This window comes from Lasioglossum baleicum, chromosome 1 (assembly GCF_051020765.1).
Source record: "Lasioglossum baleicum chromosome 1, iyLasBale1, whole genome shotgun sequence".
NCBI lineage: Eukaryota > Metazoa > Arthropoda > Insecta > Hymenoptera > Halictidae > Lasioglossum > Lasioglossum baleicum.
This window is the reverse complement of record NC_134929.1, coordinates 17,319,313-17,343,406: the sequence shown is the minus strand read 5'-3', so window position 1 is coordinate 17,343,406 and position 24,094 is coordinate 17,319,313. Positions and strand designations below refer to the sequence as shown.

Genomic DNA, 24,094 nt, shown 5'->3' with positions numbered 1-24,094 from the left:
GAATGGATTCGGTAAGAATGATTCACGTTAAAGCAGCGCACTGCGACTGAACTGATCGACGCTCTCCCAATTTCTGCCTAAACTCGAACGTGAACGTACTCTAATCGTTTGCCACACTACTCGATGCTCGACTCGGTCGCACGAACCGTTGACAGAAGAAAACTCGGAGCAGAAGCGCGACATATCCGCGGAGCCTGGCGATCTCGTTTCGGCTCCTCTTTCTCTACGCGGTATGCACATCTATTTTATATATAGATATATATATACTATATATTTATATATTCGTCGCTCGGAACAGAGTTTGATAGATCGCATTTGTTCGCCTCGAACAATCCAAAAAAGTCTTTTCGAAATATCGATCGAATTAATCGCGGTGGAACCTTGCGACGACCGGAGGAGTTGAACGCGGCGATAATAATATTGTATGTATATATCGAGTCGGCGGATCGATGAATTATTATTCTTGTCGGTCGTCGACACGTTCTCAAGCCGGCTCTCTGAATTATACTGATATATATCGCGACGCATAAAAAGGAGGAGAGAAAGAAGAAGAAGAACCGCCCGGTCTTTTCCTCTTCTTATACTGTGTTGGTCTCGAGAGTGAGAGAGGGAGAGAGAGAGCGGTCGAGATTAATATTGTGCTTTTGGCTCAGAGGAGAGCTGGACGAAATTCCAAGGAATCACGGTTCACCGAGTCCTTTCGGCTTTTTGCTAATTTATACACACGGCCGCGTGTTTAGTCGCGCGTCAACACGATTTTTGGAAGAGCAACGAGCTGGCGAGCCGACGAGCGGGAATACAGGAAAGAAAGAGGAGAAGAACGAGACCGGGAAACGACGTCGCTCAGTTTTTCGTTTCTATATCGAAGTCACGTCCCGACATCGTCTCGAACATCATCGAAATTCTATCAACGAACAATACGCACCGCTCCTACTCGCCGCGCGCATGCCACTCGTGTGTTTCCGAAAACCAATCGTCCTCTATCTGTGCGATACAATCACGCGATTAGCAGTATCACCGTTGCTTTATTACAATTAGTGTTACAAAAGCTTGATTATTTGGATCGGACTGTAGCAATATATTCACATAACTATTCATCGTCGTGGAAAATAAAAAGAGTTCAACGTTCACATTACACTCGTTCACCGTCCTCACGCGATCGTCGATTATTGGATTCATAGTAACCCGTAATAAATACAATAATTCATATTATATCTCAATAATAATAATAATAATAATAATAGTGATAGAAATAAAAATAATAATATTAGTAATAGTAGTACTAGTCGTAGCAATAATAATAATAGTAATAATAATAATAATAATAATCACCAATAGTGTCGCAGTCGTCTTTACCCTCGTCGCTGCCGTCATCGTAATCGTCGTCATCGTCATTGTCTAAGCGAAGATTCAGTCCCGTTTGTCTAGCCGGCTACTGTACAGAGATATTGCCACAAACGCAAACGTGTCGCTTTGGAATAAACGCGCATTCCGCTGGTTCGAGCTTAACGCTAATGTGTACGTATCTTTATGTACCTGTTGTGTATCTGGCATTTATACGTGTCCGTACGCGTGGTGTTCCTGTGTCTGTGTATGCGTGTGCGCGTGTGTCTGTGTGTATGTGTATGTCCCTTCGGAAATATACAGCGGTCGCGGAAACGTCTGCTAAACTTAAAAGTAAACTAAGGTCGAAGAGCGAAGCGACGTCGAGCGAAGAACTATCTCGCTAGAGAGAGCAAAGTTCCGCGTCGAACGCGAGATCCTTGTTCGAGCAGCGTCCGGAATACAGAAACGAGGGAACGCCGACACGATTCCCGGAGAACCTGATTTTATTATTGCCGCTCGATCGACAACGAGACTCGAGTGGAGCCACCGGAAAACACGATCGAGGAGCTTCGCGACGGTCGTCAAGGTTGCCTTGAAAGAAGAAGCTGGGGACAGCATCTCAAAGATTAGAGGCTTCCTCTCATCTTCGTATCACGCAAGTTTTACTCCTGAGACTTTGTTTCGGGTGCAAACCCTCTCTTCGGGATGTCGTTTATCATTTAAACACTGACTGATACAAGTTTTTCTTGTCAACGTGTTAACAATACGTTTCAACGATGGAGATACGCAACCAAATGAAGGGCTGTAGCGAACGTGTTAAAGATCTGCAATGTATTGATCGGTATTAGTGTGTTTCGCATCCAGAAGCCTCAGCAATAAAAATTGCAGTACTCCTCCCCTGAATTCTTCCAGTTCCTCCGCACCTCCCCAGGGAATATTAGCAATTTGGATAGACCGGGGCGCATCTTACAAAGTTAGCGATAGAAAATATCGACGGCGTAGGAGCGTGCGCGCGCTGAAACGATTGGACACGAGAAGCACGGGGCGCGCGTGCATAGAAGGTTCTGCGTTATAAAAATACATAGATTGTTCTCTTAACGATCGCGGTGCATCGAAATTTGGACTCGGGGGACAACGGGCTTTTAAAACATTCTGTTCTGAGCCGCGCAACGGACCCTGTATATACGTCGGACAGCTTTCGCGTGGGTTCACAAAAAACACAGTGTGACAGTGTCTCGTCGTCGTCGTCATCGTCGTCGCTCGATCGATCGACGAGGTCTCGTTCTTCTCTAAGCTGCGAGATCGCGAACCAAGTTGACACCGGTGAGAGACGACGTGCCACCATTACCACCACCGTCGAGATTCTTTTCCCGAGTTGTCAGACGATCGTGATCGCGAAAGCGAGCCGCTCGCGATCTCGTCGCGCCGCCTCTCTCGCCAGTTTTCGTTTTCTTCTTAATCGCGGATTTGTTCCCGAGTTCTAAGGACGATACGAAAAATAGATATTGCCGCGCAAGGACGCAAAGGACGCTTCGAGATCGGGCCCGGCTTCTCGACGAGATCGCGAGCCGATCGCGAGCCGATCGCCGGACAGACCAACACGAATCGACTCGATTTCTCTGATGGCAGTAACGCTTCTCCTCGCTGTTCTCGCTTCTCACCGAAACGGAAACGGTGATGGAGACGGAAGCGGGGATATTCGGGTTAAGATAGAGTGGTAGATAGGTGGGTAGAGAGGAGAGGAGGAGAAAAAGAGAGAGTGAGAGAGAGAGAGAAGGGAAAGAAAACAGGCGAGATCGTTGGAATTCTTGAAGAGAAAACAAGAGTACAACATCGCTCTCTTTCTCTCTCTCTCTCTCTCCCTCTCTCCATCTTTATGTCTCTTTCTCTGTTTAAGCTCGATCGCGGGGAACGAACGCGAGTTTCTCGTACGGAGGAGATTAGATCGTAGAGGGGGAGCAAGACCGAGCAAACCTATGGACGAACGTCGCGTTATCTCCTTATCGCGCGAATGCTTTGGTTACGGGGATATATTATTACATTACAATGGTTACGTCCGGTGCGTGTGCTCGACGAGTACGATCTCGATCTCGAGGAGGAACGAACGCGATCTCCCTCGACGACAATTCCTCCTCCTCGCCCCGGGAATCGGAGGAAAACCGAAGTACCATAACGTTTCCCTCGTTTCTTTCTCTCCCGCCTCTCGAACGCGTGTCTCGTTCGCTCTGTCTCTGTGTCCGACTCGCTCTCTCGTACTCGTACTGGGTCCAATGTCATCGTCATCGTCATTGTCATAGTCTCGTCCCTCAATCGGTGTTCGACAGGCACACACGCGCGCTTCCCGGGAAAAAAACTGTTCTTGCATTCTCTCGTTTTGCTCCATTCGTCTCGCGAGTCTCCTCGCCTGGACCGATTTTTTTTATTTTATTTGTTTGTATTATATTTTTTTGTTTGTTTGTTTGTTTGTTTGTCTGTTTGTTTGTTCTTCACGTCGGTCTCGGAAGAAGGAGGAGCGAGAGCGAAGCACAGGCTCTCTCGCCTCTCCCCTCCCCGTGACACCGAGAGAGACAGTTTCTATTATTATTTCTTTTTTTCCTTCGTCGTCACTCTCCCATTTAGATTCCCCGCGATATATTTATACGATAGAGATCGGACAGTTTGGATGCGTCCTCGAAGAGACGGCTGACGAAGACCCGGCCGCGGTCCGTGTCTACCGGGAGCCGCCGCTCTCTGACGTTTGAGCTACCGTCGCCGGATTGTGGCTCGTCTCGTACTCCATCACCTCCTGGTAGATCAGCTCCTTCCACTGCTCCACCGTGTGCTCTCGCTCGTCCACGCTGTGGTCGTACGGACCCGGCGCAGGCTGAAACACATCACCATAATCAGCTTCCTCTAAAACCTTACTCTTCCCCCAACTCCCCAAGCTGCGAACGATTAGTCTTTTTTTAGAAGTCGTAGAACTTTACAGAGGACCCTCTCGGTTAGGTCCTTGAGGATTGACCACTTCTACGTGTACACTCGAATGGCGACCTTGATCTTATCAAAGAAGTGTTTTGACTTTGGCGTTAAAATGAAAAATAGTGAATAAAAAATGACAAATAACGTTACGTGTGAGAGTAACATTTGATACTTTGTCGTGCATTATAAATGATACTACACAATGTTGAAACTGAGATATAGATTGTGATCGATTAAAGTTGTGAAACAAGGCAAAATGTTAACATGTGGCTTTAACCAATGCGATGAGCGTGCGACGATGGCTGACTATAGTCGTTGGTAGAATTAGGAGAAAGAATTCTACGATTTCGTCGTAAAAAGTGACTAAATGTTCCTTTATCGTGGGCTGCACAGTGGTCTGAATCGTGCTTCGCTCGCGAACGAGTATAAAATACTGAAAAATATACGTTTCATGCGTTAAAAGAGTTCTTCACAAGCATAGAGATTCCAAAAGATTTTCTTATCTTCGATTCCTAGAAATTCTTTAGATAAGGAACAACGTTCCCTTTAGCTTCTCCTGTTTGCAATTTCTGCAAACAGTCGTACACGTGTTCCAATAAAAATGTAAAAGGTGGAAGATTAAGATTTGAGGAGATAAAGCTTTATGATCACTGGTCAGGCATAGGCAGTTACTTTATTATATTCCCCTAGTATCATGTACTCTAAGCATTAGCCCAGGCAAGTGCCCCAGAGTAATAAAGGAAGCTTTCTCCGTGGTTTCCGCGTTGGGAACACGATCGAGACCACCACGAGCCGGTTCGAGCATCGTGTTTTCAGGTAGGATGGAGACTTACGGCGTTGACTTCGCCCTCGTCGTACCACACGTTTATGTAATTGTGCAGCAGAGCGTCGTCGACGGAGATGCGTCGCTCGGGGTCGATGACGAGCATGCGCGACAATAGATCCCTGGCTTGGCTGGCTGAAAAACGAAAAGAAATCGCGAACCAGTGTAGGATATAAGAGCAACGAAACACACCGCGAGAAGAACGAGGAGAAGACGACTTGGTACCGGCTTAGTACACCGCCGGTTTCCGCGCAGTTTCCGCCTAGTTTTCGCGGCGATCGATGTCGTCGCTCGTCGACCTACTCACCTTTTAATCTATTGTGCTCCGAGGAGTCCGATGGGAACAGCATGTCCGGGAATAGCCTGTCGAACGGGTATCCAGGATATCGCGGCCTGTTCTCCACGTAATTCCTTACGGTCGGCTGCAGCCGCTGCATGAATTCCTGCGCCGGCGTTCCGAGTTGTTCTGCAATTTCGAGAAGCTTTGTAGACGTTTCTCTCCAAAGAGTTTGCAGAGAGCAGAGCCAGAGAGAGAGAGAGAGAGAGAGAGAGGAAAGATATTGCTCTAGTAGCATTTACAGTTGGCATTTTTATGCAGGTGGAATGGAGCAGAACAGACGTACCGATTATTTTGTTCCACTGGTCGATGTGATCCGTGCCGGGAAAGAGTACTCCACCCCGTATCATCTCGCCCATGATGCACCCGACCGACCAGATGTCCACGTTCTCCTTGTAGCCCATGCCCAGGATCACCTGTGCTCGACAGATCGCAAAGATCAGAATAAGATTGTGTTTTATTCAAATAATTCTCAAGAGCCGATCGCGAGCTGCTAGATGCTTCTGACATGCCGGGTCAGAACGAACATCCAAATGTCAGGCCAGTATGAATGAACATGCAAGCTTCGCTATGCAACAAGTGAACACTCAATGGCTCATTTATGAGAATTAGTCAACCGGTCTCTACGAACTTTCGGCGAACGGTTGTTATTATTTGTGTAGGTGAACGAAGCTCGGGTAATGAGGAGACGAATGAAATGTTAGATAATTGTAGAGTATTTTATTCGCGAATATATTTCGCAGGTTTCAGTGCAAGAGGGAGGAAACTTTACCTCTGGCGCTCGATAGTACCGCGTGACCACGTACGGCGTCATCATGAACGTCGTTCCAGCGGTTCTCGCCAGTCCGAAATCGAGAATCTTGAGCGTGCAGTCCGACTTGACGACGATGTTGCTCGGTTTCAGATCCTGAGGACAAGGCAAGCAACCAAACAATATATTAAAAGTTCGCCGAAGTTGGCGCTGAACATCTTAACGAATGCGCTCTTGTTATTTCGACAAAGTAAAGTTTTAGTTTGTCGTAAATGAGATGGCCGTTTTGAATCATTAACATAAACTTTTATTTTACAAGCTTTATTCATACTCCATTAATCGAAATAATTTCCATCGACATCAATGGACTTCTTCCATCGTGATACAAGTGCTTCCACGCCTTCAATTCCAATCAATTCATCAAATGCAGTTTTTACAGCACATTCTTCTTTGAATATTTTTCCATTCAAAAAGCCATCTAGGTGCTTGAAAAAATGGTAAGCAGTAGGTGACAGGTCAGGCGAATAATGAGGGTGAGAAAGAACTTCACACTTCGACTCTGCTAATTTTTTTACTGTTCCTTTCGCAATATGTGGCCGAGCATTATCGTGAAGCAATATTACACCACGTCTATTGACTAATGCCGACTGTTGAACACGCAGTTTTGCGTCCATTATATCAATTTCCTGACAGTATTTATCAGCAATTATGGTCTCACGTGAATCCCTTTCAACTATCTCTTTTAAATCTAAATCTTTAATAGCTGCTGGCTTATGACCGCGAGGCTCATTTTCCAGATTTGTATTTCCGGAACGAAATTTTTCAAACCAACGCCTTATGGTCCGATCTCTTGCTATACCTTCACCGAAAGCGGCATTTATGTTTTTCGCTGCTTCAGACGCAGTATGTCCAAGTTTGAATTCGTACAAGTAAATTATACGAATTTCCTTTTCTTCTCCATGGTGAACGAAAATCAATTATGAATCGTGTATACTATACAATATTAATAATCTTATACACGCCAATTCATGTACGAGATATGTACTTTTCAAATTGTACAACTTCAACCGCATCTGTCGTGGAAAAACTAAACTACAAAGGCGGTAAGTTTCAAATATGAAAAACGGTCATTTCAATTGCAACAACCTAATATCACAGTCTCTTTCGGTGCTCCATAAAGTATGTTTTCATTAACACTAAAACTACCAGCATCGATCAAACGACCGGTTCCAGATTTTGGATTTCACCATTTTTATTGAAGCTGTAAAGACGCTTTCGTGGTAAATGATTAACTCACCCTGTGAATGATACCGGCGGAGTGTAAGTGCTTGATGCCGCATAGCATTTGATAGAGAAGGTAGGACATGCGCTCGTGATCCAGATCCATCTGTATCACCTGGCACAGGTTCGCGTCCATAAGCTCCATCACCAGGTACACGTCTTGAAACTCGTCCAACGATCGTTGCGGTGTGAATGCGTTCAGAAGACCGATGATCTACGGGAGAGAGAGAGAGAGGATTAGGTTTTTCCAGCAGCGAATTTGTTGAAGGAGAACCTCGAAGAGCAAGACTCACGTTTTTATGGTTGACCAATTTCATTAGCTTGAATTCCCTGTAGGCCCTCTTCGCGTGCGTCACGTTTTGAAAAGGTCTCGAGAGCTTCTTGATCGCCACATTCTGAGCGGTGAGCGAGTCGTACGCCGCGCTGCAACACACACGTGCAATCGAAGATCGATCGTGTCGGTCGACTGGCCGTTCGAGAGACGGACTCTTTCCCCTAGTATCAGGGTTCGGAAACCCTTCTACTTGGATCGCCAGTGCTCCAGAGGGCTATTCGAGAAGCTATTCGCGAGGGAGCGTTTTCGCAATGATCGCGATCGCGTTCGAATATACAGAATGATAGTCTCTCGAAGATAACTCTAAATATTACAAGAAATATTCGTGTTCAATTCAGATTCCACATTTATGTTTACAACGAGATTGTAGTTCGAAGCGAACTGGGTTCAAATCCTAAATTCCTGGACATCGACGGGAAAGAATGAAACTAACAAAAGTGTCTATCTCGTTAGGCGAGTTGTTCGATGAAAAGGTGTGAAAGGATGATAAAGAGAGCTTACCAAACGATCCCCTGGGCCCCAGAGCCGATCGGCTTCAGGTTCTGGTACCGCTTGAGAATGGTGAACCTGGTGTCCCCGACTTCGACCGTGTAAAACATGGTGGACAGCCGGGTCGTCCTGTCGGGGCCCCGGTAAGGCATGCGCCTCGGTGCTAGTCGGTCCTGCTGCACCTGCACCTCACCGCCGCTCGAGCACTCCTGGTGCACTCGACGAGGACTTACGCTCTTAGCCACTTTGGATGCGAGATGGGGAGCACTCGGCCGAAATAAGATCCAGACTCAACACCACCCCTCTTTCCCTGGCACCGCGAAGGGGCGCGAGAGCACGGGCACACGATGCTACTGCTTTCTTCACCTGCTTCGTACACCTTCGCTGCCCCTGCCCCAACCCCTTCCCCAACCCCGGCCCCAACCCCTGCCCCCTTGCCCCAACCCCTTCCTTTTTCCCAGACCCTGTCCCAGCCTCTGTCGCTGCCGCTGCCCCTGCTCGCGAATCGGCCGCGCCAGATTCGTCTGCAAAACACCAAATAAACGGTAATTAGTAGAGTACCGATTTTATGCATTTATGACCAAAATGGGTACGTACAATTTAAAGCAGAGGACACGCAAAAAGTATTTTAGTACACCAATGTGTTACTTTCAGCTTAATAGGAAAATTAAAACAAGAGTATAAGTTTGATTTAGCTCCTGTGTTGCGCAATCAATGCAAACATTTTTTAGTTTGCATAAAGGATTCTACTATTTAGATACCTCCATTCATTACTACGTTGCTTATCGTAAATAAAATTCCGTGGATGATTTCGAAGGGACATCAGAGAAGTTTAATGAAACTTTTTCAAGGGGTGAAAACAACACATCAGACAAGAACAGGTGTGGGATAGATCCAAAGCTATGTGGGCACTGGAGTAATGCGAATAGCGAGTCGCAGTGCTCACCATTCTTGGTCCAGTAGGAGGTGGATCAGGTCTCAATTTTGAGTCCTGCACTGTCAGGTTTTTTTAGAAGATTCTGAACAGATTCTGATAATAATGTACCTCAATAATTTCCTTTAAACCGAAATAAAATTCTATTTTGGTTTTGTTAATATACAGCTACTGGAGAACATATCGCTGCTCCGGAAGTATAATGACGCAACTGTAAATTTTTGTGAAATTGACTTTATTGTGTTGGCGGGCTCAAAAATGCATTTACTAGATGTTTGTAAATCGAGGCTGGTATTTATTATTTTATAAATTGAAATAACTTAAAAGTTGCAATAATAACCCACAATGTCTATAAACTACTCTCATAGAAGAATTAAACAGAATCTTCAATTTTTGCAGTTGTGTCATTATACTTCCGGAGCAGCGATATGGTCATACAATTTATATCAATGTTCTCCTTTTTTAGGAAATTACGATCTACAAAAAAAGTTCTGATCACTGAAACCGTAAAATAAATCGTAGGGCAAGAGGTTAAATAGTTCGGCAGAGTTCACAAAAGAAAATTAGTAATTTAATCGAAAATCATATTCAGGTGTTTGTTCTAATTATGATTTTCATCAAATTTTATCTGTTAGGTTTTTTTAGTGGGTATGGGCCCAGTACATTCGAGAGTAACGTGTCGAGGCCCACACTTTCTCCCCGACCGTCATCTTTAGGGGGGATGTTAGTGCGTAAATGCATTTTTTCCTTACAGTCCTTAAACTTTAAAAAAAAGGGTGAAAACCACCCTCAAAATTTGGGTTTCGAACCATGTTTGATCGATTCAAAAGTGTCTAGCCAGGGACCATAGACTTTTAATAATAGTGGAATAATCGCCGGCAGGTAATGCGCTAAAAGTACGAATTTCGTCCGCGTTTCGACGGTGGGTCACTGTGCAGTGGAAGGAGACGGAAGGAATGCGAAGGTAGAAAAGTGCGATTCGTCGCGTCGGTCGTCGCAGCCTCTCGTTGGAGAGCTCGAGAAACGGTCGAGAGATCGGCCGAGCTTTCTCCCCTAGCGTTGCATCTCGTCGCGGCGACAACCCTCGGGATCAATGGCTCGTTACAGCGGACGAAAACGGCACCGTCGCGTCGGAACGATAAAGACGCGGGGAGGACGAAGCTGCCGGTCGAAAGTCAACGCACCCTAAGCCTTAGCGTTCTTCTACACGCGCGGTGCCGAAAAATCGATGTTCGGCAAAATCCAAGCACGCGACTACTTCATTCGACTGAATAGTAAGATGATTTGCACCTCCCTGTAAGAATCTTTCTCTACAGACATTATGATAAAGCTGTTTATGTTCTATACCTGGTTTTATTATAAAAAAGTTCTTTTACAAATTTCTGATCGCGTTACGAAAGCTTCTACTGTCATTATTTATAAAAAAAAACTTTTTAAAAACCATGCTTATATTAAAATGCAGTAAAGGGGAGAAAATAATTTTTTTCCTGGTTCTCCATAAAATACCGAATCCGGTTAAACGATTAATAATATTTTCCCCCAAAATTTTAAGCAATTAGTTCAAAATTTCTTCTGTTATAAAATTAGTGTCGGAATAGATAGGAAAATTTAATATAAATTTTAATAAAATCATGACATTAGTGACTATAAATAAAAGCGTGGAGCGCCCACGAAGATTACGTAAATATAGTTTAGCGCTCCACGCTTTTATTTATAGTCACTAATGTCTAAAAAAATTATTTTCTCCTTTTTAGTGCATTTTAATATAAGCGTGGTTTTTAAAAAGTTTTTTCTATATATTTTGAACGCGCAAGATATAGTAATACTGGTTTGAAATAGTAAGATATAGAAACGGAAGACTGACGTGAGAGACGACGTCTCTTGATGGAGTCCGAAATTGTTCGAAATGAAACTGAATGAACGGAATACCACACTGACTGAGCTCCTTCGGAGCGAAATTGGTCAGTGAAGTGGGGATGAGTTGGAGTGGGAACGCGTAGTGGAGTAGGGAGCGCTGGCGCGCGGAGTGGGGATCGCTGAATGCGATGACGTACTACCGAGAGTCGCGCAGGTGTGACGGTTAATATAAAAAATTTTTTTCTCCTAGACGCACAGTTTTCTTTTTAAATTTGTTTTCTAATATTGCATTGTCATTCAGTTCTGTTTAAAGTTTCAAATCTCTAGCTCACCGGGAAGTGGTTTAAAATTCGATTACAAGATTTGACGCATACAACAACAACAACAACGACAACTCGGCAAGCTAATATAAGCATGGTAAAAAGAACAAGAACGCGCGATTCGTTATCTTTTTTAAAGATAAGAATATTTATACTATTTCTATGTCATTTTATACGTTTCTTCAAAATCGCAAATTATACGCCCGGTCTCCAAGTGTTAACTGGTCAATGATTTTTAATTGGGTCGCTGATTGTTGTCTGTGGTCAGCACTGCCTTAGAAAAGGTATCGATTCACGCGAAGTAGTGTGAACCGGTGGAATCCTAATACCGGCAGTAATTCTTGCTGACGTTTCTGCGATTCCGTCGCAGAGATCAAGATCGATTTCGAGGGTGCGCGATTGATCGGATCGGATCGGATTGAATCGAATCGCTCGAAGTGCACGGGACGATCTCGGTTAAGAATAGAAATTGGAGCAAAGTCGGCCACACATTCTCGGCCGCGGAAGAAAAAGAGCGTCCGCTGGTCGAACGGTTTTCGTCGGACGGCCAAAATTAGAGAGGGAGAAGGAGACTCTTGCTAGCAGCCACTCGTTCCCTCACTCTCGCGAATATTTCGACGTGTGCCGTGTTCGCACACACGGGACACGCCAATTTCTCCTGGTACCTCGGGATTCCCTTGATTATTTATAGCGATCGTCGGAGACGCAGTCACCAACGCCGACGCCGACGCCGATTCCAACCACCTTCCTGTATGCTCGCCGCGTTTACATCCCTTCATCCTCTGCCCTTCTCTAAATCGCGTGATTTACATGTAACCACCACTATAAGGGAGTCTAATTGAATTCCTAACAGCATCCTAACAGTACACTTTCTATTTTAACTGTAATAAAGAATGGATATTCAGAGCAGTTTTCTAATGTTTTTAGGGGAACGTTGAAAAATTGTTGAAAGATATGCACTAAGCGGGTTCCCGGTTTGCTGCGCAAGGGTTAAGATGTGGCGTTAAATGAAACGATTAATATCGATTTGCACCATTTTTGTATTAGCCCTTTCCAGTCGGAGCTGTCTTAACTCGAAAATTAAACATTTCTTTCAACCTAGAATAATTTGTATATGAGTTTTTACATTTTATGAATATGGAATTTATATAATACCTCATACAATACTTAAATGTGTAGTAACTGATTAGTAGACAGCGGATCTCTATGCAAAATAAAAACTTTCTACCTGAATTGCAACAAGCTGGAGTGAAATAAATATTTAATTTCTTGTTGAATATGTTTGATAGGTTGAAAATAATATAGTAGTATATTTAAATCCTTCACATTTTGTTTACTGTCAGATATTAGAACTACCCATTTTTATCATAAATGCATAAAATCCGTAGTCTACTGATTAGATACCAACATGTTCAATAATCTAAACAGTATTGTAAATAGTGGTATAGCAATTTTTAGTGGGGTCTCCGTATTTTTAGTGGTAACATCAGGTTGTTCAGAAGTGTCTCAACTAAATGATTCGAAGACGACCGTCTGCGCGGACGATTAGCGAATTTTGGTGAGGTTCTCGCGAATCGGCACAGTGCGACGCCGCATCGCGTCAGAGTCAGAAGTCGAGTGCACGCGAACCACGTGGAAAGCATGCGCCGGTAATTTAGAGGGCGTTCTCTCGAACCGAGTCGAGACCAAACCAGACTAGACCAGACGAGACGAGACGAAAGGCGACGCGACGGTCCCAAATACCCGACTTTTGCTGGCCTTGCCGGCCGTTCGAAGACATCCGCAAGGATGCCAATGGACCCGGCGCGCGCGTTCCTCTCTCCGCCATCGGTGGTTGGATGCTCTCCAAAGCTCTGCGAGCGCCGTCGTCGTCGTCGTCGTCGGCCGTCGTGTCAATCCGAGAAAATTCGCCTGGCTGTTCCTCGCGCGAGCATAATTCACGGGATAAGCGGGATCCGAGTGAGTTCGGATCCAAGGGAAGACGTATGGCCCGGCTCGCTATGTTTTAAGGATCTCGTTTCCGTCGAGAAACAGCCCGGCGACGAGACACGGTCCCGTGGAATTGGAATTTCGCAGGACTTCAATCTCACAAAGTGAAAGTTCCGGTGATGTGATCCGCGGCTTTAGTATCGATCCCTGTGTACGTATACTCACCATAAACGAGCGGCCATCGCGGACGTTCCGATATCTGCGATCCCCGAAGTCAGAGGAATCTGCAACAGACAATAACATGCGTCAGCATTCGGTAATATGAACTGTCAAATCGTTCGCAAATCTGTTCAAATGGTTCCTCGATTGTATGCTAAGGGATTCTACCTCACTTTTATTGTACGTCAGAGTTTAGATGCCTGTTCTTCGTCAATAGACTGTGGATTTGTATAAGAAATGATAATTATATACAGGGACTACATAGACATATTGTGTTTTAATCATTTCAACGAGCTGAAAATAATACGACAGTATTTTTAAATTTTATGAATGTCGATCTTCTTCTAAATTTGATCTACTCAGTTTGTCATGGATGCATCAAATCAACAATTACAGAAATGACAAGAACACTGTACTTATTTAGATTAGGTGCGATCCTCAGTACAATATGCGCTTGAATAAAGAACTGAAGATTTTACCGAGTCATTTCCCATGGAAGCATCCTCACAATTTCAACAATCGTAACGCGAAAAGGGATATGAAACCAGCAGCGGCAGGTCTACCGTACAAAGTAAATCGCTTTACTTTTTTACAGTGCGTCACGCTGTCTCTGTTCGTGCACAATGCATCGATCATCGAAAGACAGAAAGAGGACGAGACGAATCAGAACGGGCCCGCGTGAAACCGAGCGCTGCGAACCCAAAGGAGAGCCTTTGATCCGGCAATTAGCTTTGTCGTCTCCTACTTTTACTTTCTACGCTGTTCTTCCATGTTCACACATTTTCGCAAGCGAATTCGTGGCATCGTAGGCAGGTTGAGAATTCGCGGTGTTCGCAATTTCTTTGACGAGTGAGAGTAGATCGACGCAGGATCCAGAACGAGTCGGCGACCATGAACAGAGCCGGGAAAACGTCGATTCGGATATTAAATTTTCTCGGTACAGCGGCAACGCGTATTTCCCAGAGGGCGAGAATCTGCTTGCCGGCACAATGGCGGACGCTTTGTCGCCAGCCGTTTCTTCTCCTACCGATATACTACCGCCCAGGTCCCCCTTTATTCGCGACCGAGTAATTGCGACGTCTCCTGAAACCACCGACGCTTCATTTTTTCCGGGACGCGAATTCATTCGCGTAATTGAATCGCGTCTCGTTCTCGTTTCCGCCTGTCCCCCGTGCAAAACCAGTCCGCGAGAAATAGAAAGAGATAGGGGATGCCTCTCGAATCGATCTCTCGCATGTAAGTCGAAAAATTAGAGCCCGATGAATTCTGACATCGACATGATTCGCGATTCCGTTGTGGCACTATGGTTCGGCCGGCCGATCGGCCAGCAGTGCATTCAGATTTTCGGACTACATATTTTTGGAAGTGTACGCATTCTCAAGGTAAAAGAATGCTCTTCATAAAAAAGAAATTTTTTAGAAATACCCCTTACAATATCGTGTCTGACTCGTGATGAAGATTCTGACAAGATTCTGATCAGAATGTACGTTAATAATGTATTTTAAGGCGAAATAAAATTCTACTTTGGTTTTGTTAATACATATACAGCTACTGGAGAACATATAGTCATACAATTTATATCAATGTTCTCCTTTTTTAGGAAATTACGATCTACAAAAAGAGTTCTAATCACTGTAACCGTAAAATAAATCGTAGGGCAAGGGGTTAAATACATAGTTCGGCAAAGTTCATAAAAGAAAGTTAGTAATTTTTTTCGAAAATCATATTCACAAAATGTTCATTTTTACATGTTTGTTCTAATTATGATGTTTATTAAATTTCATTAATATCGACATTTTCGGCATTGCTAACCATTCAGACAGCAATGTAGATGCGTTAACACCAAAGATTGTTGACGATCTCTGTATGTTCGTTAATGCGATCTAAGGAGAACATCTGACACATCATCAGCCTAGACTGCGGATCTTGCAGGAGTTACAAGAGCTTAATTAGAAGGGTTAATCATTGCAAACATTGTACACATACAATTTCGTTGAATTCGTTGCCGAGTGGAGATTAAGCCATCGAGCGACGAAAACGACACGGACCACTGTGCGTGCCGTCGAAATAACGGAACGACGCGACGCGACGACGACGCTGACGGTTTGCCGTCCGGTTCAGCGAGCGTTCGGCTAACCGTCGCCTCTTATTTAACGCCGACGAAATCTAGAGAGCTCTTCGTTAATTCCGTCGCCGGTGCGCGACGTCTCGCGACGTTAAAACATTGCTCGAGTGCCCGTTTTCGTTTTCGCGCGAGCTTTCCAGGCCATGTTTAATCGCATCTCGGTTGGCCAGTCGAACACACTTGTTCCTCGTGCAGATCGAAGCATTTCAAACATTTTCCAATTTACAGCTTAATCTACACAGTTTGACTGCCCACGGTGGTCATCGGTGCTAAAATTGAATGTTCATTATCTTCATAAATAATGAGTATTCTCAAGAACGCTCGGACATGGGTCAGCTTATTTTTGCTTTAGATTCGCTAGAAAAAGGTTCATCAAAATCGAAGATCCCGCTGTCTCATTTTGTGGAAATCAGTTTACTTATGTATTTGCTTTATTTCAGCCTTACAGCTAAGAAATGTGACTTGGTTTACATTACCGCTAGAACTACCACACCAGTGAAAATGACTGGTTGTACAATTTCATTTTAGAATTACTTACTTTATATGTTACATTTTTGCAGCGATAACTAAAGGTGTAATATAATGAACTTTATTTTTGCTTACTTACACCAATACCAGTCATTTTGACTTGTACTTCTCACAGTGGAAAAGTATCCTATAATCTGTGTACCGAACCCGAAATCGTTTATTAGATATTTAGATAGATTTATCGATGTCTTGTTCTGAAATTTTATCGCAAGAAACGTTTTATTTTGGTGCTACAACATAATCATAAACATAGCCGCGATGTAACGTAACATATTCAGCGATGTTGTTTCACGCGGTCATTTTGTATACCATAGTCGTTGGAGTAGGACCTAATTGTTTTTTATATAATGATATTTTACAAGCTCCAAAAATGGCAAAACCATTGAAAATCTCTAAATTGTTGCAAAAACTGAAGAATATCCCAATGGAATGCTCTGATATCGAGGATGAGGAATTGTATGAGCATGAAGAAAGTGAATCAGAAGAATATGAAATTGAATTTTGTAGTGATAATAGTGAATGAGCTGTTATAGACAAAGAAAATGTTCAGAAGTCCTCGGAAAGTGAATGAGAAAATATTTTGAATTTACGTAAAACAAGACGTGCTTTTGTGCCTTCAAGTTTTGAAGACGAAAATGAAAGTATACAAGATCATCAAATATATTAAAATGAAATTGCCGCAGACGAAACCAGATGGGGAAAAATAGAATTGGCCTACTGCTGGAAGATTATCTCTACATAATATTTTCAAAGACATATTCGGCCCCGTATTCCTTTTGTAAGATAGTAATAAATCAATAAATATGAAAATACTCTATTATCACCTATTTTTTAAAGGCCAGTCATTGTGACTGGTTTTGGTAGAAATAGCTACGTCTTAACTGTTGGCAATTATAGTGTTAATCTACCTTTGCAGAGCTATCTTATTTCACACACATTCCCTACCTTCTCTCACTCTTTTTCTTTGTCTCACTCATTCCTACCCTAACCTATTCTGCTTGTATCCTAATTATTACTAACCAATCAGTTTACTTATTGAAATACGAAATGAAGTAAGGCTTGTTACCCCACGTGTTTCGTCTCTGTCGTGCATGTGTCGTAACGTCACGTGACTAATCCAGTGCTGGTAGGGAGAGGGTAACTTTTTCCCCATAATTCGAGTGAATTCCCCTGATCCTGTGCGAAATCCCTGGTCGATTCTGACTGGTCGAATCGATCGCGAGGATAATTAGCGTCGATCGGTATTCCAGACGTCGCGAGGAACGGTTCTGCTACTCGGACGTCGAGGATAATTGACAGCGAGGTGACAGAGGGAGTCGACGTAGAAGACGTAGGAGAAGACATAGAAGAAGAGGCGGCGGTAAGAGGCGCCGAGAAATTCGCCCGGTTCGACGACCGAAATTTCGAGCAGACGAGGCTAGAGTGGCTCTCCGCTGGTAGAACGCGAATAATTGTGCGGCCGCCGGGCGAAATGGTCCGTAAACGACGACCGGACGGGACCGTCGTTTCGACGGAGCCGACGGACACCCGCGGAGAGAGATCCTTGCACCGCGCCGCGAATAAGCGAATAAGCGGTCGCGACGATAATTGGCGGACGGTAGACAAGCTTCGCGTGACAAGAGCCACGGATTTGCACGGTGCCGCAGAAACTTCCAACGTGGCCACCCACCTCGTACGCTTCCGCGAATATTTCGAGCTTCGCACATCGTCGACCACGAATCGACCGGTCGCCGAATCCGAACTGTCGGATGCACCACCGAAATATAACCGTCCACTGTTTTATTAATGCCACCGAATAATAAATGATACCGGTTTGATGCATCTGAAATCTTCGATTTGAGAATTCAAATGTTGTGAAGCGTTTCCATCAAGAAGTCCTGTTTTAGCCAGCCGATTTATCAATTTACCATTTTACGGCAGGAAATCGATCTTCGAGGACCAGTTCTCATGTCGACATTTAACTAATTATCAATTGTCAACATATTTCCTGTAATTATTGAATATGTCGATTACAATAGTGCTTTCTTTGATCAATAGTACTTATTCAGGACGAGTGAACTGATTGGTGAGTTTAGAAAAGAGGAAACGCTGACGACCAAAGTATAGCGTGATCCGTGGTCTCGATTACTGAGCTAATTAATGCTTTAATTAAAGGAGTTATCCGCACGATGAGAAGTTTCGCATAAATACGTAGCACCTCGACGATTAGAATTGGAGAATCGATGACGCAGGGCGCGGAACGAGAGAAAATGATTACAGAGTCCGATGACGCAAGTACCGTTCGACACTTCATTTCGCGAGAGCGGCGTTCTTTCGCTCGACTTACCAGTTACCGGTTACGCAATCCGCGCGCTAACGAGTCGCGAGAAAGATGCTCCCTCCGTCGCGGAATGTTGCTAATTGGCCGAAAATAAATGCCCGGCTCGAACGACTTTTCTCTCCTCTCTCTTCTCACTACGGGAGAGCTTGGACCGCGAGCCTCTCGTCGGTGCTCGCGTTTCTCTTCCGTCTCTCCCTCGCGATTCGTTACTTTGTCTCGGTTCTCGCGTTTGTCATTCCCCGACGCGACGCGAGTCGTCGCTCGAATTAGGTGTCGTCGCGCGTCGCGTCGCGTCGGGACGATCGCATTTTCTCGGTGAGAGCCACTAGAAAGAGAGACGTACAATACGGGCCTCGAAATCACCGCTTGAGAGCTGTTCTAATAGCGATTTCGAAGCTCGGATACGATCGTGGAGAACCATTATTCGGGGAGCCGTTTCCGAAGCCGATGTGGCTATCGATATTGAGATTGGAAGCGTAACAGATAATGGCTGGTGATCTCGCTTCTTCATAACCATTATTACGATCAACAGGATAAAGGTTCTTCATAACCGCTTCAATAGCTATTGCCAGGAACGACCGACCGGAATCTAGCCGCAATTAACTGTTGAATTTAATACGAAACTGTGTTAGGTGCAGGTAGGGTTGCCATCGGTACAATTGCGAACCCAGGACGAACCGCATAAAAACCACGAAACCTTTCGTCTGAAACCCGGACATTTTCTAGGCGGCAGACTCGTTTCCAGGATTACAAGGGTCCGCGATTCGCCTTCTCATTACTCGATAATATTATACAAAGATGGGGTTTTTCAGTAGTCAAAAGCGCTAGATAAGAGATCTATCTAGGCCGCAGTCGCTCTGAAAAGACCTATTTTTACGTTCACAAGGCATAATTTTCATTATTCACAGTCAAAGCTTTATGAAAATAGCTACATGCGCAGTTGTATGCTTCCGAATAATGCAAATTACGCCTAGAAAACAAAAAAATAGGACTTTTGAGGGCGATAGCGGTCTAGATCGATCTTTTATCTAGCGTTTTTGACTACTGAGAAACCCCGTGTTTGTATTATCGAGAAGTGAGAAGGCGAATCCCGTACCCTTGGAATCCTGGAAGAAGGAGTCTACCCCCTTAACTACTTATTAAGTTAGATATGTTACCATAAAGACAAGTTTCGAACGGGAAATTCGGGCAATAAATATATATTTATTACGGTGATTATCAGTAGATAGGAACCATTATTGTGTAAATTTCAGTGCAAATTTCATCTCGATTCAGCCCACTCTGTGCGGCTGTACGTCATAAATCTATTTCAACGCAAAACGGAATTCCACTTCCTCTGCTATGCACAGTTGGCCATTGGAGACAACGTAACCACACAACAGATACAAATGTTCGTTTTTCTTATAGAACAATATAAACGACAAAGAGGTTCTACTCACTGCAATTATAAAAAAAAAATCATCGGCCAAGCTGTTAGTAACTTTATACAGCAGTTTTAAACAATAATATTCAACAGACACAGCAGATACAAATGTTCGTTTTCCGTATAGAACAAAATTAACGACAAAGAGGTTCTAATTACTATAATTATAAAATACATCGTAGGCCAAGCTGAAAGAGTAATTTTCGGACCATTTTAAGCCCAGATCGAAACATTGCAGATTCTGTTTCGAACACGTCGCACAACCATAGAAACAGGAGACCCGGAGGATCATGTGGAAACCCATTATTAACTCTACTGCAACTGTGCTCTCGTTCCTCTTCCTCTACCTTGTCCTCATTCGAATTCGAATCCGAACCCGAATTCGATCGAACGGATACACGTAGACACTCGCATCGCGCAGACACCCCGTCGAACAAGTCTCCCGAGGATTTCGCTAAACCAACCCAGGCCACCCGACGATTTGGCACCCGTCACGTTCCTCCTCCACCTACTACTCCTGCCAATTGCTCGTCATCCGTCGCAGCGCATCGGCAGAGAAATCCCACGTTTTTCACTTCCATTCTCGTTCTGGCTGTCTCTTTTTCTCGCCTCCCTTCCTCGGATTTGGAACGAAATCCAAATTTCCAGAATGCGAGGATGTTGCATAAAATGACAAGTAAAAAGAATCCGCAGAATGATTTTCTGTTCGACCTGATTTTCTCCCTTGATAACATGCACGAACAAAAATAATGTCGCTTGTTCAATCCCCAGGAGCATGGTATTTTTCTATTTAAAATTTATTTCATCAGCGGTGAAGAACCCTCAGGTCTTGAAATATGAAGATGATGAAAATGAAGATTGAATTTACTTAAACTCTGTACAATTTTCATCACTCTTTCAGCGCTTTTATTAGGTGTGCAAACAATAGTTCTTTCCCCTTTCGTCCAAATTCAAATTTTACGTACACAAAATGTAATAAAATCTTGTCTGGTGACTCCCAATCTCCCTGCCAATTCTTCTTGCGTCTGGTTCGGATTTTCGTTGAGCAATTCCTCTAACTGGCTGTCATCGAATTTTCTCGGTGCATCTGAACAATCGACGTCTTCCGAATTAAAATTTCCGGCTTTAAATCCTTGGAACCGCTTTTTGCATGTTCTGTAAGATACAGTGGTCTCTCCCAGTGCCGCACAAACCATTTCAGTAACTTCAACAGCTGATTTCCTAAGCTGGAATGCAAATAGTAAGCAGTGACGCAAATGATCCGTTACGCACGTCATATTATTTGAAATTTTGAATAGGACTGGAAACGATCAGAGCGCTTATTACGACTCTTCTTAAAACTAGAAGAAGTTTTCAGAAGAAGTTTTCAGAAGAAGTATTCAGAAGTTATGATCGTAGAAAACGGGAAGGAACTTATTTGCCTACCTAATATCTGTAGTTGTCAGGAAGAACGCCGCATGTCACATAATTGCATTATATTTTCAAGCCTTTCGAATTTATTTTCATGACCTTTTTCCGATAAAAACGTAAATCCTATACCATAAATCTCAATTAATGCATAAACTGACATTTTTTGAAAATGTGACATGCGGCGTTCTTCCTGGCGACCACAGATATAATGTTAATAATCGTGAAATGGAAAATCGATCATTCGACCGTGGCACCGTGGGGCATTTGGTCCGAAAAGTCAGAGAGAACTGTCCTGGCGTTATTTATGGGTTCATTAGCGTCAACTGTAACTTTAACATTGTGAAATCAAAACTGCTTTTTAATATTTAAAAAATCAAGAAGTTTTTGAACTCCTGCTTCTCCCAATGCAGAAAATTTTTATTTTAGATCCGCAGTCTAGCGATCATCCACAGTGAGTGACGAGAATGAGGGGCTGCTGAGAGGTGAGATTAAAAAATGAACGAGCGCGTCGCAAAGTTTCGACAGCAGAGTTGTTCGAGTGCGAGGAGCTTCGGAAAAGGAGAACCGCCAATCAAAAAAGGACGAGATACATCGATCGTATCGTGCAAGAAACCGTTCGTAAAGGATTTTCGCGTAGGGCCGTCGTTTCTGGGACACGCCCTAGCTAGAAATTCGACAAGCTCGACTGTTTCCTGGCAAACACGGAGAGACGAGCGCGGAATTCTCTGTTTTCCAGAATTTCCCGGTAAATATTTGTCGACGATATGCCAGTACGGCGCGCCTGCGTCCACCTGGCCCCGACGATCGTTACACCGTTATCGACGATACGTTATCGATAAGGTTTATCGATCGTACGTCACGGATTCGTGGTAAGATCTCGCACGCGGAACCAGTCCGGAACGAGTTCGGAATGAGCCTCCAGCACCGTCGAGGGCGAAATGGAGTAAAAAGCAGAGCCGTGAAGCGAGATGGAATAAAGGCTGGAGAGAAAGGGGAGAGAGAGAGAGAGAGAGAGAGAGAGAGAGAAAAGAAGAGAGTCGTTGGAGGGAGGAGATGAAAGACGAAAAAAAGAAAGAATTCTCGATTAGTCGGACGCGAGCGCGCGCGCGCAACTGCCGCCTAGCTCTCGGTTATTTGCATCAAAGCCCTCCTCCTCTTCCTCATCCAGCTACCGTCTCTTTTCTCTTTCTCTTTCTCTTTCCCTCGTCGACGTCCCTTCCGGTATCTAGGCTGTTCCTCCTACTCCTCTTCTTCCTCTTTCTCCTCGATCCTCCTCCGCCAGCAGCCAGTCTTTTCAACCGAACAAACCGTTCCCTTTTTTTCTCGTTCGTCTAGTCTCGCGCGTATGCGGCGAAAATTACTCGAGGCACCAACTCCAGCTTCTCTCTCTCTCTCTCTCTCTTTCTCTCTCGCGAGTAGACCAGACACTGCGTACTCGAGACCGAGGAGAATCGGGAACGAACTTTTCCGAAAAAGAAATCAAAGAAAAAGGACTGAACCCGCCCGGCTACGGGTAATTAAGTAAAAGCCCTACCCGCTTTCGGGAAACCCTCGACGAAACCGCGACTCTGTCCAATACCCTCGTGTACGGCGGCGTAACACGACCCAACAACCTCGTCGATTCAATTCCGACGGGAATCGTGCAACCGGTTTGCTGAATTTCTATGAGACAGATTCGTTTGGTTACGTCGCGAAGAGTGACACTTTTACTAGCAGCGCTTCTGAAACCGGTCTGAAAATAACTGTTACGAGATTTACGGGGAACTTTCTTCTGGGACTTTGGTTCATTTTAATCGAATTATTGTAGCCAGGGAATGTACAATCGTGTAAACAACAGTCCTTTGGTGATCGAGATAGAAGATGAATGGTCTTATTTTCACCTTTTATGAAGAATGTTTTTCTAAATCCTGAGATTATGAAAATATGAGAATGATTGACAATGTTATTTGCCTTGGCAGCGAGAATACATTCCCATTGAATTGTGTTTAATCCACAGAGCTGGGGAAAGTAGTATTTTAAATAGTAAATAATAAATAATCATATTTATTTTAAAGTATGTGTACAACTTCGAAAATAAAATATTTTATTTGATGCAGTAATTTTTGAAAATAAAATAATTTATTTGAGGCAGTAATTTTTTTTTTAAATAATATTTGAAATTAGTATTTTATCTTTATTTTCAATTTCAATTTTAAATATTATTGCTGAAAATAATGGTTCGAATTCAATACATTTATGAGTGTAAATTGTAAATCGTTTCTTAACGATAAGGTAGGCTGTATGTTTATGCGGTTTCTCAGAGTATTATATAGCAATGCAAAAAGTAAAATATGTTATTTCATATTTCAGATTGTTAAAATAGAAATATTTTATTTTGAGGTTCAAATGGTTAAAATAGAAATATTTTATTTTCGAGATTGCATATATTATTTAAAATACTATTATCTTTAAGCAAAATAAAATCTAAAATATTAAATAGTATTTGAAATATTTGTTTCGCCAAATAATGCCCACCTCTGGTTTAATCTCATTGGGGAAAAACACCACAGCAAAAAGAGTACACCCGCAGTAATAGGTACATGTACCCTACGAATTCCAAAATTGTTTCGCATTGTGGTAGGACAAGTTTTAGTGGCTCCGAGTGGCCATTCGGGCGTAAACGGTTCGAATAAGCGGGCGTATCGAGCTCGGATGCATCTTGCTGTAGCTTCCGCTCGGTCTCCTTTCGGT

General features: G+C 43.7%; 1 protein-coding gene across 1 annotated transcript; it reads right to left on the bottom strand.

Moving 5' to 3' along the window:
* Window positions 1-3,197: 3,197 nt before the first annotated feature.
* On the bottom strand, window positions 3,198-8,709 carry Bsk (mitogen-activated protein kinase dJNK). The gene is made up of 8 exons (XM_076425993.1): window positions 8,312-8,709; window positions 7,770-7,899; window positions 7,493-7,690; window positions 6,217-6,351; window positions 5,731-5,860; window positions 5,415-5,573; window positions 5,118-5,242; window positions 3,198-4,189 (listed from the first exon to the last, which is right to left on the bottom strand). The coding sequence occupies exons 1-8, from the start codon at window positions 8,449-8,451 to the stop codon at window positions 4,037-4,039; spliced, it is 1,170 nt and encodes a 389-aa protein (XP_076282108.1). The 5' UTR covers window positions 8,452-8,709; the 3' UTR covers window positions 3,198-4,036.
* Window positions 8,710-24,094: the final 15,385 nt, after the last annotated feature.